The sequence below is a fragment of the Perca fluviatilis genome, chromosome 2 (assembly GCF_010015445.1).
Source record: "Perca fluviatilis chromosome 2, GENO_Pfluv_1.0, whole genome shotgun sequence".
Taxonomy (NCBI): domain Eukaryota; kingdom Metazoa; phylum Chordata; class Actinopteri; order Perciformes; family Percidae; genus Perca; species Perca fluviatilis.
This window is the reverse complement of record NC_053113.1, coordinates 21,040,790-21,057,006: the sequence shown is the minus strand read 5'-3', so window position 1 is coordinate 21,057,006 and position 16,217 is coordinate 21,040,790. Positions and strand designations below refer to the sequence as shown.

Sequence of the window (16,217 nt, the reverse complement as noted above, 5' to 3'; positions counted from 1 at the left end):
ATGTAAGTTGATACAGTTGCACTTATTTACACATCCAGCAGTTACGGAGAAACGTTATTATTCATTTGGAGTTGTGTCTTTAATGTGTGACCAATATTCACTCTTGTTTAGCTCTGTTTTGGTCTCCATTTTCTACTGAGAAAAATGTTTCTTTATCAGCTAAATGCTCCGCAATGTTTACCAGCTAGTTGCTAACTGTGTCTGTCTGCTGACTGGTACTGAGCAGGTAGCGCTGAGAGTACACCAAACCAGTAGTTGCGGCCAAAAATAGAAACCATGATCTGAAAGAAGCTAAAATCTTTTGTACTACGAGTGACGCCTTTCACATACACATATTCATTCAATCGATTGTTAGTAGTTACATTTTGATTACAGAACTTTAAACCGCCAAGTACAACCACTGGCAAAACTACTTTTTATTTCTTAAGTTGGATTCCATCTGCTATCAACTCTGAGCAATTCTCCTGACTTATTTTTTTTTTACTCCCCATCTTTCTTTAAAATGTATACATCTTTCCAAGTGTTCCCACGAAGCTGTAACTGAGCAATTACTAACACTGGTAAACACTGAGGCAGATGTTTGAACTGAGAACAGCGACGCATAGATTAACACAAACAGTGATGTTAGGCAGAGTAAGAAAAAGCCGAGACAGTACACGAGAGACAATTACAGAGGTTTGTGATATGTGCCCGTCAATGGGTAAGAGACGGGGGCTTCAGCTGGGGTGGCTTGGTCTCCATGGAAACTGACATTCCCTTGAAGGTGCTTGGCAGCGACTGGCAATTGTTGAGCTTGGGTAATGGTTTGAAATTCTCTGTAAAGTGCCTCAGAGGTTGAGATTACATTCAACCTGCTCAGCGTAGACTCACAGTGACTAATCACACCGTTTTAGAGGGATGGAAAGACGGAGCTTAATGGCAGGGAAATATAGGCCTATAACCTGTTGCTCACATGTCAAATGTTTACTTTAGCTCTTTAGTTCTTGGCTGCCAGTCACTCCATCAAATAGTACTTGTCATTCATTAAGAAGTCCTTCTTGCATCGATAGTCCGTGATCATTGTTATATTCCTGGTATGAGGCATATCCAACCATCAATGATTCAGTACTAGACTACTGTTCCAACGTCATTTAAGGCAGGTCAACTGTTAACAAATAACAGCACATTCTTTTTCTGTCATGTCTGCACACCCTCCTTGCTTCCCATGAGCCTTTGCTCCATCTGGCAGACCTATCTGAGTGGTCAGGCACCGCTGCTTAACAGCGCTCCTCTCCATCTCCAGAACACTTTAGCCGTATGTAGTGTGAAGGCCTGCTGCTGATGGGCCTGTGAACGTCAGCAGCTGAAAAGGACCAGGCGAAGCGTCAGCCTCACACCTTTGCCCGCACAGCAAGCTCATGCTTAAAATATGGACAATTATTACTGTGTGCTTGTTTTTCTTCATCTTCCTTTTACCACTGAATTAACAATTATCAAGCACAAGACAAGTTGTGGCCTGCTGCTGTTGAATTTGATCTTGTCACAGACAAACAGGGTGTAATAGGAGTGAGTGCATGACCAGTTTCCAATATTATAAGCAACCAGCTCTCTACAAAATGTTATTTGCATTGGTGACACAAAACAGCAATCCTGAGGCATTACTTGAGTCAAAAAGGTACCATAAGGACAAATACACAGGGGTATTTATGGCCAAATTAGATTTGATTTTGTGACTCACTATATTTTGTACACATTTGTTTGGATGAAAGCCCCTGTTATAAACTTGCACATGAACAGCGTGTGTGTGTGTGTGTGTGTGTGTGTGTGTGTGTGTGTGTGTGTGTGTGCGTGCGTGCGTGTCCGTGTGTCCGTGTCCGAAGCAGATTGTAAAGCTTATTTGTGTGCCACAGCAGCTCCTTTTGTTTCCAGGGCTCCTGTAGCCTGGGTGGCCAGTCTCTATTCAGCCTGAGAGAGTCAAAGGTGTTCAGCACCGGACAGATCGTAACTGCCACTGTCTCCTCTTTTCACAATTCTGTAAATGGATCTACAGTGCACAACAATGAAGCAGTGTTTTCCATGAAATAAAAGAGATTGTTTGAAATTGAAAAGTATATTAAGAATTACTTTATTTTCTGGTCCTAGTAAGTAAAGCAAGTCTGTAGTCTTGAGAAAGTACTGTTATTTAGGAACTGTTAAGGAAGTTGAGATCCCTGCAAGGCAAGGGACTTCCCAAGTGGCCTCATCCTTGGTCTCTACCTTGGAGACCAAGGTATTCTCCATCCTCGTAACTGATGAAATATACAATGGGTAACAGTTAAAATATGGTATAAATGTTGATTCTAGGGCTACAAGCAAAATATGTATAATGATTTTAAGATGATTGTGGAGTATTTAACCAATATTAAAGTGTGATTATTGTTCAGTTGTTTGAATAAGTAACAATGATGAGGAATCATGTGACATGAGATGTATTAGGCAAGGAAGGGAATAGCTGAGGATGTGTTGAAATGTTGAAGCTACTGGTGAAAAGGCACGTTATCCAAGAGAAATAGGAAGCGACGCACGCGCATATGGACACACAACCATTTGGGGAAGTATAAAAGAAAACAACAAAGGGTGATTCGGGGTTAGTCCTCCAGCCGGCTCTCGGGTTCAAGACTCACTGTTCGATTGACCACATTGGAGCAAATCATCTTTGGACTTAGAATTTCAACTCAACAGACAGAGCAACGGACAGAGCCACTATCGCAGAGAGAGGATCTCCTATTACCTACGGCCGGCACGGGAGTGTCGGGCAGAAGGAGGATTAACCATCCCCACCCGGCCTAAGGGTTACAACTGGATTCTAAGGAGTACTCTTTTGTCCGTCCTGCTATCATAACTGTTATGGACAGAGAGTACAGAGAGTACAGTACAGTCCTTCATAGCCCACCGCACTGCTCGAACCTTAACAAAACTCCCGACCTTATCCAAAGTCTGCAAAGTCTCTGTCCATAACAGTTATGATGGCAGGACGAACGAAAGAGTACTCCTTAGAATCCAATTGTAACCCTTAGGCCGGGCCTCAGCTACTCCCTTCCTTGCCTAATACATCTCATGTCACATGATTCCTCATCATTGTTACTTCTTCACACAATTGAACAATAATCACACTTTAATATTGGTTACATATCCCACAATCATTATCATTATACATATTTTGCTTGTAGCCCTAGAATCAACATTTATATCATATTTTAACTGTTACCCATTGTATATTTCATCAGTTACGAGGATGGAGAATACCTTGGTCTCCAAGGTAGAGACCAACGATCCTTCTGGAAAGTCCCTGGCTTCCCAGGCTGAGGCCACTTGGGAAGTCCCTTCCCTTCCTATGAGTATTCCCATAGGGATTTCAATTGCAGGGATCTCAGGAGTTTCCCAGGAGTCGGGGTTCCATCCAAACCCAAAGAGCAAAAAGCTTTGATCGCTGATGATAGTATTTAAAGAACTTTCAGGGAAGGTAAATAATCTCAAAACACACACTGCAGCTTATCAAAATGTTACCAGTCAATCTGGAGCCTTTACTGGACCATCCCACTGAGCAGCAGATGTAGCAAGCATCTGTTAGCACATGTAAAACCAACTAGACAACAGGTCTAGATCCAGCAGACATGAACTGGTTGGTTCCAGTTCATCGGCTTAAGACTGGAAACCAGTAATTGAGTGTAGAGTGCTTCTGGGAATTGGGAATTATTTTTTTGGGGGGGGGATTTTACTACTGGCAGCGTTGGTGGGCACAGTTTGGCACTGGGAGGCGTATAAAACATTAATTCAAATTCCCAGTGAATCCATTATTTATTATGTGTCAAAATGAAGATGCAAACAACTTGTGCAAATATCTAAAAGGTATTTCCTGTTTTGTCCTGTGTGGCCATTGAGCATTACCAAACCTCATGCATGGAGCTGAAATAATTAATCACATTTTGCACTGTAACAATGTATCTGCTGTGCCCTTGCAATAGTGTATGTAATAGACTTTATTCTTTGATACTGTACCAGTGAACTGTTAGGAGCATTGTTTGCTGTCATACAAACAGAAATCAAATAGGTTGATTGCTGCCAATTGTAATGATGATAGCAGTAAAGATAATAATGGCGGCCTGTCAGATTCAAGTCAATGGCGGCACATCCAGCTGCCATCTGAGTTTATTTTGCCTGGCAGAGAGAGATGCTTAGTTTGGGCACATTTGCTATTGTGAAGGAGCTGATGGTGACAGAAAGATGTCCGATGATTTTGTATGAATGCTCACAAGACAAGTTGATGATGCAAAAATGTATTGCCGGTTTGGAATCCGAGTACCGGTGTATCTGAGTGTGTGTGCAGGCATGTAATAGAAATGCGTTTTTGTGCGTCTGTCTCTGTTACAGAAATGCATACAGTATGTGTGTGTGCACATGTGATGTATTTAGCACATGTGATGTATTTAGCACATGTGGATGTTCACTTTTTTGGTGGATATGCAAACATGCCCAATAATTACTTTATGCTTAGTTCCAGGGAAGGATTTAATTAACTGTCCCCTGTCAGGGTAGATAATTAGTCAATAACACATGCACATGAACATGCGCGCGCACACTCTGTTTCAAACACAGTAGATACAGTCAATATGTTTGCCATGCAAATACTAATGTTGAGACTAGAATGTATCTTGTGAAACAATGACTTCCTTTTGCAAGAACATGAAGTCTTGAATGACACAGCTAAATAGGCAATTATAGAGGGGTATTGAGAAAAGCTGCAGACAGGAACCGAGCATGGTGTGGGTTCTGACTGCCTACAGAGAGAAACTAATGTTGTTGATCTTTGTTTGAATTGCTTCATCCGTGCAGCAGCACACTGTACGATCTGCTGCAGCCTCGCTTATGCACGCTCAGAACAGTAATTATGTTTCTTCTTTTTTTGCAGGGTCAAGGTTTGATCTACACACGGGGAAAGGTAAAACAAAGTCTTTAATTTACTTTTAGCTTTTTCTCTACTCTCTATGGGATGATTTGATTGGCAGGCTGCAGTTATTTGTGTTCAGGTCGTGTGTGGATGGATACAGAGGCATTACTGGGCAGATTTGTGGACCATTCGGTTTCACTGTGCACATGCACACACAGATTGTTAGCGCAGCCTGTTATCCTAATCATGGTGAACATAAAGTGTGGATTAGGGATGTCTTATGGTATCAGTCATAATCACACACAAAACACATACTGAAATACTCCAGCACACATGCACCTGATGCAAAATAAAGAATGCAACTATGTGTTAATGTCCCATATTATGTCTCGACACAAATGCCATATGAGAGATGGTAATGTTTGCTTAGCTGCTTTGCTTAGCTACATTTTTGTTATTGATATAAGTGTCCTCAAAGGACCCATGCTGTGTGTGTATTTTTGCATTAAAATGTAGTGTGTTTAGCTAATGACTCAACAATGTCTTTCCCAACTGATTTGACTAAAACCACAAGAATAATACAACATCATAATTGTATCTATCCTTAGATTTGACAAAGTATTTAGTCTGTTGTTTAGGATGAGAGTTATAGCCGTTTTGGGTTTTGCCATCTAGGCAGCAGTTGATCATTATGCCGATGGTGGACCTAGCCCTTTTTGATCTATTTCTGGCAGATGGAGTCTGTAACGGTTTATGTCTGCGGCCTTCCCTCTGTAGATCCCAGAGTATTTTAGTCCAGAATAATCCCCACCATCTGCTGTCTCCTCTACTACGTTTTAGTGCTCAGTATCTCTCTAGTTTATTTCCTATTGCATTTCATCTTCTTGCTCTCTCTATATTTTGCAGTGATCCCTTGCAGCTGCAACTTTTAATTGTCATGACTCTTCCTCTTCCATTAAGGCACTCAATCTCCATCACCTTCCCTCTCCGTCCTCCACTCAATCCCAATCTGACTGCTCCTTTCTCAATTCTCTTCCTTTTTCCTCCCATCCACTTTTCCATGATTTCTTCCTCTTCCTTTTAATATTTGCTTTCTGTCTGTTTTAAATCTCTGGATGTCTCTACACACTCTACTATGAGAAGCCGCCTAGGCCAAAATTGAATACTTTACTTCCACATACATATATACTGGTACTAAACACTTGAACTGATTACACTACATACTCAACTCCTCAGTGTTTCTCTCTTTATCCCTCTCTCTGTCCACACATATAAACCCCCACAGCAACCACTCTCCACAAGTCTGTCAAATCCTAATCTGGGCTTCATGAAAACAAACTATAGCCTCCGGTTTCTAATTTGAAAGTCCTAAAAATCCATCCCACTAGGAATGTATGGAGCACAACTGCTCCTTAGGATAGGCTTTCATCAGCGATTTGTGAAATATTAGTGTGTTAAGACCTTCCTATGTTCATAGTAACTGCAGCTAGTTTCAAACAAGTGATTAACTAAATTGAGTTGCCCCATTCAAAGTTAAGGAATGTCTTGGCTATAGTACCATGTAAATCAGTTGCTAGGAAACATCTGTAGCACCATCCCATCAAAAGCAATCAACTATGTAAACAGGAAGTCAATTCAGCATCATGAGCTGTAAAATAACATCCTAAAATAACAGTTTTAGAAAGTAAAATAATCCATTAAACCTACCTAATCATACTTTACTTTCACTACATAACTGGCCATATCAAGTCACTTAGTTTAATGTTATTGACACATATGTTTTTGTTGTTTGAGGGTTATTGTGTTTAATAGCCTAAGTGAAATATAATTTAAATCTTAACAGCTTAAATGATTATTAAACAGCATTTCAATCACATAACAGATTAGATATGATGATCATATTCCATTTAACCCAAAGGATCATGTATTGTCATATATAACTAGTTCTGTCAATTGGCTCAGTTTCAGTAAGTGGTATTACATACACCCTACAGTGAGGTAAATATTATCTAACAAATCTATGTATGTACCCCTTTTTAATGTAGTAATGTGTAAATCTACACTTAGTAAACTCTTACGTTATAACTTGGCTAAATTTAAACTCACTAACTCTGGACAGAATGGAGCAGTTCATTACTGAGGATAGCAATGAAACAGGGACTTGTTGATCAGAGATCTTTGAGCACTTCAACACTATACTTTCATTTACCTCCTAGCTTATCTCCCTCCATGCATAATGAATCAAACAGACACAACAACAACAAGGATGAGGCTTTTTGATCCATATTCATTGTACAGTTAACTTGTGATCTGAATACCTGAGTAGTTTCGAGGATAGATAAAGGGGCTTGTGACTGAAATCAAAACTGTAAAACAATTATCTGCTTGCTTGGAAAATCTCATGTGAAATATAGATGGCTCTCACTTTCCTTAAAAGTAGCACTAAGGTGCCCTAGGAAACGCACTTGACTCTCAGCTGCTCCGATGCAGTTGTTCTCTGGCAAATGGTACATGACTACTGCAGAAATCCTCAAGTGCTTACAACTGTATCCCTCATTTGCTCTTCCCCCCTCTCTCAGTCTGATGTTTTAAGTGAGGCTGAGCTCTTTGTCAAATGAATACAATTGAGAACATCACAACAACACTTCACCTAGAGCAAAGATGTTTGCATTTATAACATACATAATGTCCATAGAGAGACATTCAGTGTGCATAATGTGAAGGGTAGAGTACAAGGTTTATTCTCCAGTATACTGTGTGGGCCCCTGAGTGCCTCACAGCAATGACAACATTAGCAACCAAAATACAGACAGGTTTGACATCCGCACCTCAGTGACATAGTTGTCAGCCGTGTACAGCACATCTCTGTACCCGCACATAGCTGGATTAACAATGACTGAATGTGTGTGTGTGTGTGTGTGTGTGTGTGAAAGCAAGAGAGTCAGACAGAGACAGAATGATAAAACACAGTGGTGACTCCTGTGTCAAGTGGGTATTTGATAAAGCCGGATACCTCAAACAGATACCGATAATACCCTGAGATCATCATATTTTGGCTCGTCTGCTAATGACATCACAAAACCATGCCCTCCACATGTACATGTGATAACACACACACACACACACACACACACACACACACACACACACACACACACACACACACACACACACACACACACACACACACACACACACCACTGATCATATCCTCGTCATCTGATCCAAATCCATTAGCACTAGGAGTCACAACCTTATCCACCCGCTCTTCTCCCTCAATTTCCTCCTCTTCCACTTCCTCCTCTCTCCTTCTTTCCAAGACGTAACTTTCCCCATGTGGGACATTTCCTCTGCAAGCTAATCTGAAAATGACATGAACTGAAACAGTCGACCAGTGAGGTTAAGCATGTAGGTGTTGACAGCCCGTTGGGCACCTATGTTGCCTAAGTGCTAGCCTCTCTTTACACCACTCAGAATGACAAAAATCAGATAAAGATAACTTCAACCACAGCTAAAGCTAATACAGACATCCTCTTGTGTTAAACCGCTAGCATCTTGAGGCATCTTGACTCTCTGAAGGCTGAAGTTGTCCCCTAGGCCCATTTTCTTGGTTTCATTTAATGGTAATGATGATGCTGCTTGAAATATTTAATTTCTCTTCTGTCGTTTTTCTAAAGAATGCCATTTACTCTCTGTGTGTGCATATGTGTGACAGTACTATGGATGCCAGCTGGGCCATTTATTCTAAAACTGCATGCCTCTTTGCTGCTTTAAATTGCTTTGGATTGCTGTTAATAGCTATATTTCCCTGTGAGTCCATTAATACAATCCACCATGACGTCATTCTTCTGTATCCTCACTGCTGCAATGTTTTGCTTGGATTACTTGATCGCATGGTGCTCTAAGAATGTCAGTAATGAATATAAGGCTTGCAATCTGCTTGACTATTCGAAACGCTACTAATTGAAATGCTGAAAAGACAGCTCTGGCTAATCAGCTTAGAGATGTAGTCCACAGTTGACGGATAATAAAGAACATCTTAGTGCTGAAGAGTCTATTACCACCCCTGTAATGAGAGTTCGCAGAATATGATCTGAGGACAATGGAGCGATAGGGTGGCAGGCATGGATGAGTAAAGGGCTGTGGAGATGGCTCCCATTGTTCAAAAAGAGGGGTAAAAAAAGACAAACATCAAATTAAAGGGGCACTGCTCCGAATAAGTGACAAAATAACGCCAACATGTTCCTGTTTACATGTTGTGATTTGCATAGTCACAGGTTTTACTTGCTTTTACCATCTAGTAATTGTTGACTCTATCACTCCAAATCTGAGCGAACTCCAGGCGAACTCTCTGCTCCTCACCACTAGGGCTTTGACTCCAAACTACGTTATTCGAATATAATTTGAATATAAAAAAAAAGATATTCGAACGAATATTAGGCAGCTCTTAATATTCAAACCTGTTATGGGCATTATTTTTTGTAAATGTGTTTGCTTGTAAACGTTGTTTTCAATTCAGATTCCGAGGCTTTTTCACGCATTTCAAAATGTAACTACATGTTGCAGTGACGCACGTCACTCGGCCGTGGCTTGCATTTCCTGGTTCTCCTTCTTCATAAACAACGTGACATCAAGGAGAGGGTTAACTTTTCCTGCTACAGATGTCTCACCGTGGTCAGAAAGAACAGGAGAGATGCTTTGTTCCTCTCACTATGACTCTAGAGTCGCTACTCACTCTGAAGTATAAACATCAGATCACTTACGTAGACTACGGTGAAAGCTCCGAACTTCCTGTCGAAAGCATACTGTTTGTGTTTAATCCAGGGTCTGACTTTCAGTAATACTAACTATTTTAATAATTGTGTTTTTCTTCAGAAAACATTGTCTGCCTATTGACATTAACTGATACACTGCCCTCTGGTGGGCAGAACATATACAACTTAAGTTATATATAAAATAAATATAGGTCTTACTGAAGGCATTTAATGGTCAAAATCATCCACCCCTCTTGTCCGCTTATCCCGGTGTCGGGTGCGGAGCAGCTCCAGCAGGGGACCCCAAACTTCCCTTTCCGAGCAACATTAACCAGCTCCGACTGGGGATCGGCGTTCCCAGGCCAGGTTGGAGATATAATCCCTCCACCTAGTCCTGGGTCTCCCGAGGCCTCCTCCCAGCTGGGCGTGCCTGGAACACCTCCCTAGGAAGTGCCAGGGGCATCCTCACCAGATGCCCGAACCACCTCAACTGGCTCCTTTCAGCAAAGACGGCGAGCTCTACTCCGACTCCTCACCGGATACTGAGCTTCTCACCCTATCTCTAAGAGACGCCCACCCTCCTGAGAAACCCATTTGCCGCTTGCCCCTGGATCGTTCTTTCGGTCACCCCAGCCTTCATGACCATAGGTGAGGGTAGGAACGAAAACTGACGGTAGATCGAGCTTTGCCTTCTGGCTCAGCTCTCTTTCGTCACAACGGTGCGATAGATGGAATGTAATACCGCACCCGCTCCGCGATTCTCCGACCAATCTCCCGGCTCCATTGTCCCTCTCACTTTCGCGAACAAAACCCCAAGGTACTAGCTCCACTTGCGGGGTAAGGACTCATCCCTACCTGGAGAAGGCATTCCATCGGTTTCCTGCTGAACCATGGCCTCCGATTTAGGGTGCTGATCCTCATCCCAACCGCTTCACACTTCGGCTGCACCGATCCAGTGAGTGCTGAAGGTCGCAGGGCGATGATGCCATCAGGACCACATCATCTGCAAAAGCAGCGATGAGACCCCAGCCCACCGAACTGCAACCCCCCCACCCACTACGCCTGATATCCTGCCATAAATATTACAAACAGGATTGGTGACAAAGCGAGCCCTGGCGGAGGCCAACCCTCACCTGAAACGAGCCGACTTACCAACCGGACACAGCTCCACTTTGGTGGTACAGAGTCCCTGAGTAGAACCCTCACCCGCACCCCAATTCGGGGACGGCATCCCTCCAAACCACAAAACACAGAGACGGTTGCAACCCGCCCCCAACCTGCAGGTGAAGAGCTTTTTACAGACGAACCCACCTCCCAACCTGGGTTCGAGCCCCCCACACCTTAAACTTTACCAGGGACTGAGAAGTGTGATACCCCTGTAATTGGCAACCTCTGGCCCCAAAACCCCCACCCACATGAATAAACACGGGATCCACAGCTGCATGGTTCCCGCACACCCCACTCTCTCTAACATAGTATAGATTCAGGGTTCCTCAAAACTCACCCTATACATTGGGAACAGCCATCTACTTACAAGCACCCCCGAATGTGCCACCGAAAGCCCATCCACTCTCCCACACCTTTTACGGCGAGCGGCTGCAACTGCTCGGAACATATCCGGAAACTCCACGCTGACGGTGACCAGTGTTGTGTTACCGCACACCTAAACCTAAGACCACACTCACAGAACTTTGAACGCAATCACAGGATGCCGAAGCTCCGGGCGAGTTGAAACCTTGGACGGGCTCCTCCAACCCCAATTTACCCACAATGGGCCAGCAAGCAACCCAACTCACCACAGGTGATGTTGACGCTGCCCTCAACATCCTCAAAACTTAAAATATCGGAGTGGGTACCAGTACACTAGAGCTCCTATGACATGGTTTCACACTAACAGCACAACAACACCAATTTAGAGCCTTCCCCCAATCACGCCTCTCAGTGTCTCCATCATTCGTGTGCGTTGGTCCCCAGCAAACAATGGGGCCCCACTGGCCCATGCAGGACTCCACTCAAGGTCTCCAAGAAGGCCGAATACTCGAACTCCTGTTTGGTGCATATGCACAAACAACAGTCAGAGTTTTTCCCCACAACCGCAGGCTAGGAGGCGCCCTCTCGTCTACGGGGTAAACTCCAACGTCGGCGCTAGCCGGTTGTTAGTACCACAGGTGCCCACCCCTGAGCAACTCGGAGAAAAACCCTCAGTACAGCCAGCGACCGTCGCGTGCACAACAACCGCGCCACCCCCAAACCGTCCACAGGTGCTCAACAGCTCTGGCTGGGCGGCCAGCACCCATTCCCCCAGCGCTCCCACGGTGCGAGAATGGGAGCAAGCGGGCTGTGGGCGGGCTCCGTGGCAAACCCGGCCACCAGCGCCCGACGAGCCGCCGTCTGGGCCTGGCTCCAGACGGGGGCCCGGGCTTCCCCGGGCAGGGTCACCCATTTCTACCTTTTCCATTGGGGCTTTTGAATCATTCTTTGTCTGGCCCTCACCTGAGACCACTTTGCCTTGGGAGACCCTACCAGAGCACAAAGCTCCAGACAACAACCCTCAGGTCACAGAGACACACAAACCTCTCCACCACGATAAGGTGATGGTTCACGGAAGATGGTCAAAATATTATTAAGAATATAGAATATAGTTCCCGGTGTTTTGTTTATTAATTTTTTTAATATATTCAAATATTTATTAATAAAAAAATGGTCAAAATATTATTAATAAATATTTGAATATATTCAAAAATTAATAAACAAACAAACTTTGAATATTATTTTTGGGCAAAAGTCCAAGCCCTACTCCCCAGAGGGCTTCAGGTGCTGCGAGCAAATCACTCCATCCAATTAGCAGAAGTAGCAGTGCTTTGCCTTTCTGAGAATATAGTTCCCAGTTTGTTTTCGGTTAGAAGATGGCTGTGTCTCATATGACCTTGTTATTTGTACACACTGTAACTATACAAATCACAACATGTAAATAGGAAAATGTTGGCGTTATTTTGTCACTTATTCAAAGCAGTAGGCCAGTTGGAACCGGTTACCTCCAGGATCTGTGCTAGGCTTAGCTAGCGCTGGTGGCGTCAGAGTTACAACACGCACAGAGATGAGAAAGGTAGTCCCAATTCCCAAAGTCGACTTATTGGGAATTTAGCTTATTCACCGTAACCCCCAGAGTTAGACAAGACCATACATACCCTTCTCATCTCTGCGTCTCCAGCGGCATCAGCCCATCACAGAACAGGCAGGTGAATGGTTCCAGTAATCCTACTGCTCCGAATAAGTGACAAAATAACGCCAACATGTTCCCAAAAAACAACGTAACATGAGACACAGCCATCTTCTAACCGTAAATAAACCGGGAACTATATTCTCAGGCGGAAGAATATAGTACTTGGGCGGAGTGATATGCTCGCAGCAATCCTGTCTGAGAATATAGTTCCCGGTTTGTTTACGGATAAAAGATGGCTGTGTCTCAAGTTACGTTGTTTTTTGTACAAGCTGTGACTCTACAAATCACAACATGTAAATAGGAACATGTTGGCGTTATTTTGTCACTTTTGTCACAATTCGGAGCAGTAGGCTAGTTGGAACCAGTTACCTGCAGGATTTGTGCTGGGCTAAGCTAATGCTGGAGCCATCAGACAGAGTTACAGCACGCACGGAGATGAGAAGGGTATGTATGGACTTGTCTTACTCTGGGAGTTACGGTGAATAAGCTAAATTCTCAATAAGTCGGTGTGTTCCTTTAAAGGATGTGACTAATGTAACAAGGTGAGCAGATGCAAGGTGAAAGAGAGTGTGGGTGCTGTACATGAATGAGCGCATACATGTTCACAAATGCATAGTAATCGTAATCCTGAATCAATTATAAATTGATAACACTCAAAGATACTAAGGCTAAGGTTATGTCAACAATTAACTCCTACATGTGTCTTCTAAAGTGTAAAAATAGCTTGTGATTGTTTTTTAATATGATGTATTTCATTACACAATTTTGCCCTCTCAGAATGATGGCTAAAAGGTTGTGATTACAGCAGAAGATGACATCCCAAGTTTGACCATGTATAGGCCTATGTCCAATATGGCATACAACATAAACTAAGGTAAAAGGTGGCTTTACATACCTTGGTAAATAAAATAATATCCTTACCATACATTGGACAGTATTTGTTTTAGTTATCATGGCAGATATTTTTCCATATTGCCACACCAAAGAACCTCACAAGTTCAAGCTCCAATAAAAGTAAGTTTTAAATGCTGACTACTTTGTTTCCTGCAGTAAACAACACAGAGAGGCTGCTTTGTGGAGTAGAATAATGCACCTTGTTTCTGACATGATGTATCTTGGGAAATCGGTGCGGCAGTGAGTACAGTTAACATCACAGTGCATCAACGTGCCAGGATAACATGCCACAGGACGCGCTCTCTGGATTGTCTGTCACTCATCTCTCTCTCACTTTCACTCCCTCGCATACTCTTTCTGACCCTCCAACCTCGCCTTTCCACGCACACAGAGTTTCCAAAGCCTCAGACAGAGGTCAGGGCTGTGCAGTATGAGCAATGACCCAATGACACAGAACATACTAGCACCTTTCCAAGCAGCTCACTACTGTGCTAAAAGCGTGGCATGTAATCTACCTTAAAGTACACAAGTAACCCTCACTCTTCTTACCTCAATTTAGCAATTCTAAAGAATGTATTTTATAATATCCTAATCCAATTAAAGTTGAAACAAACACCACTTGGAATTAACAGTGGCGAGCCACAGTTATTAAAGGGTATGATCAGATGTCCAATTTATATTAACCTGTCCTTGTACTGACTGTCCTCATAGTTGGAACTACATCGGAGCTCCTCATGACACTATTTACACGCACTTTGTATACTATCTGACGTTTATATTTTGAAATGTGATCCTATATTTTTTTCCATATATAGGAAACATTTTAAACTAAGAAAAGCTCTAAATATAAACACAGGTAGTGAACTTAAAGGAATACTTTGACATTTTGGCAATACGCTTAATTCTTTTCACGTTGAGAGTTAGATCAGAATATTTAAAACATCTCTCATGTCCGTCTGTTCGATACAAACCCACCGCCAGTTAGCTAATGCCTAGTTCACGCTACACAACCTAAGCCCTGAGTTTTCCATTCAACCAGAGCTTGGACCTCCCCAACAAAAGCCCCAGATCAGAGGCAAATCAGCATTGGCTCAGCGCTTGCAAATCAGCGCTCGAGCTCTGTGTATCTAGCACGCTAAACATCTGGACCTGTCAGGGAGCAACAGCCAATGAGAGAGCAAGTGCCGGGTTGAATGCAAACACGGCAGTAGGGGGCGCCTGTAACAATAGGAACTTTACTGTATGTGTTGCATTTGCAACACGGACCAAAGTTGTTGTTACATCTAGAGGAAACGGGAAAGACGTGTAGTGACAGGCCATTTTGTTAACACGTGTGCCAATGACATCAACATCCCCCAAAGAAAAAGACCACACTACTATTATTATTTCACTTTTTTACACTATTTTTGCAGATTAAACACACCACAGAATCTAACACTGCGTTCTCTTGTGCTCCATTCTCTTTCATTGTATTCTCTCAAGATGTGCCAAGAATATAATATATGTTAGCTCTATTTGCTCTGCCCTCCAGCCACAGATGGGACTACTTTCTCTCTACATGTATAAGGTGGGCAGATGCCAACCACAGGAATGGAAGAAAAAGGGCACAGCCAAAGTCCCACTGCTCGTTACCGCAGACAACACTATCATTAATCATCACGCCTTCAAGTATCTAAAACCTGCAGGATATAAACTGAGTTGGGTTCAAAGGGTAGCGGCAATTTGGTATGGATTTACCGTTAGCCTATATAGGCCATGACAAAGTGAAAACAGCATGTTTTTTTTGTTGTTTTTTTTTAAGATTATTTTTTGGGGCTTTTCCCTTTATTATATTGACAGTGGATAGACATGAAAGGGGGAGAGAGATGGGGGATGACACGCAGCAAAGGGCCACAGGTCGGATTCGAACCCAGGCCGCTGCAAAGGACTCCTTGGGGCGAGCGCTCTTACTGGGTGAGCTAGAGGCCGCCCCAGCATGTTTGTTTTTAACAAGGTCAGCGACTGTAGTGTCTTTTCAAACTAAAATCTTTATGTGTTAACCAATACAGTATTGTTTCTATTGCACGTACATAAGCTACAGTCACGTTTGCACAGTTTTTCTGCGCAGTGTAAAATATATTTAGCAGTAGATTATCAACACAAAACAATGTTACAGTGAGATTTGGATAATTTTGATCTGATGTGTTTTTAGTTCCATTTTCACGTTGAGATATTTTTTAGCTCCAACCTGAGGTGTGTATGAAGTGAGGGAGAGATTGTGGGTAAGGGTAAGGTCAGGCCCTAAGGCTCAGGCAGTGGTTAGTGCGGCTAATTTAGAAAGTGTTGTGTCAGAGTAATAGGAGCTAAGAGGAAACTCCTGATACATATCAAACACACACACATACACACACACACACACACACACACACACACACACACACACACACACACACACACACAC

General features: G+C 43.0%; 1 protein-coding gene across 3 annotated transcripts in view; it reads left to right on the top strand.

Moving 5' to 3' along the window:
• Positions 1-16,217, top strand: part of igsf11 (immunoglobulin superfamily member 11) — a 116,936-nt gene that overhangs the window by 23,769 nt on the left and 76,950 nt on the right. For all 3 annotated transcript variants that reach the window (XM_039826335.1, XM_039826337.1, XM_039826326.1), the window contains exon 2: positions 4,928-4,957. In XM_039826335.1, coding sequence (XP_039682269.1) covers positions 4,928-4,957 — 30 coding nt within the window. The remainder of the gene's footprint in view (positions 1-4,927; positions 4,958-16,217) is intronic.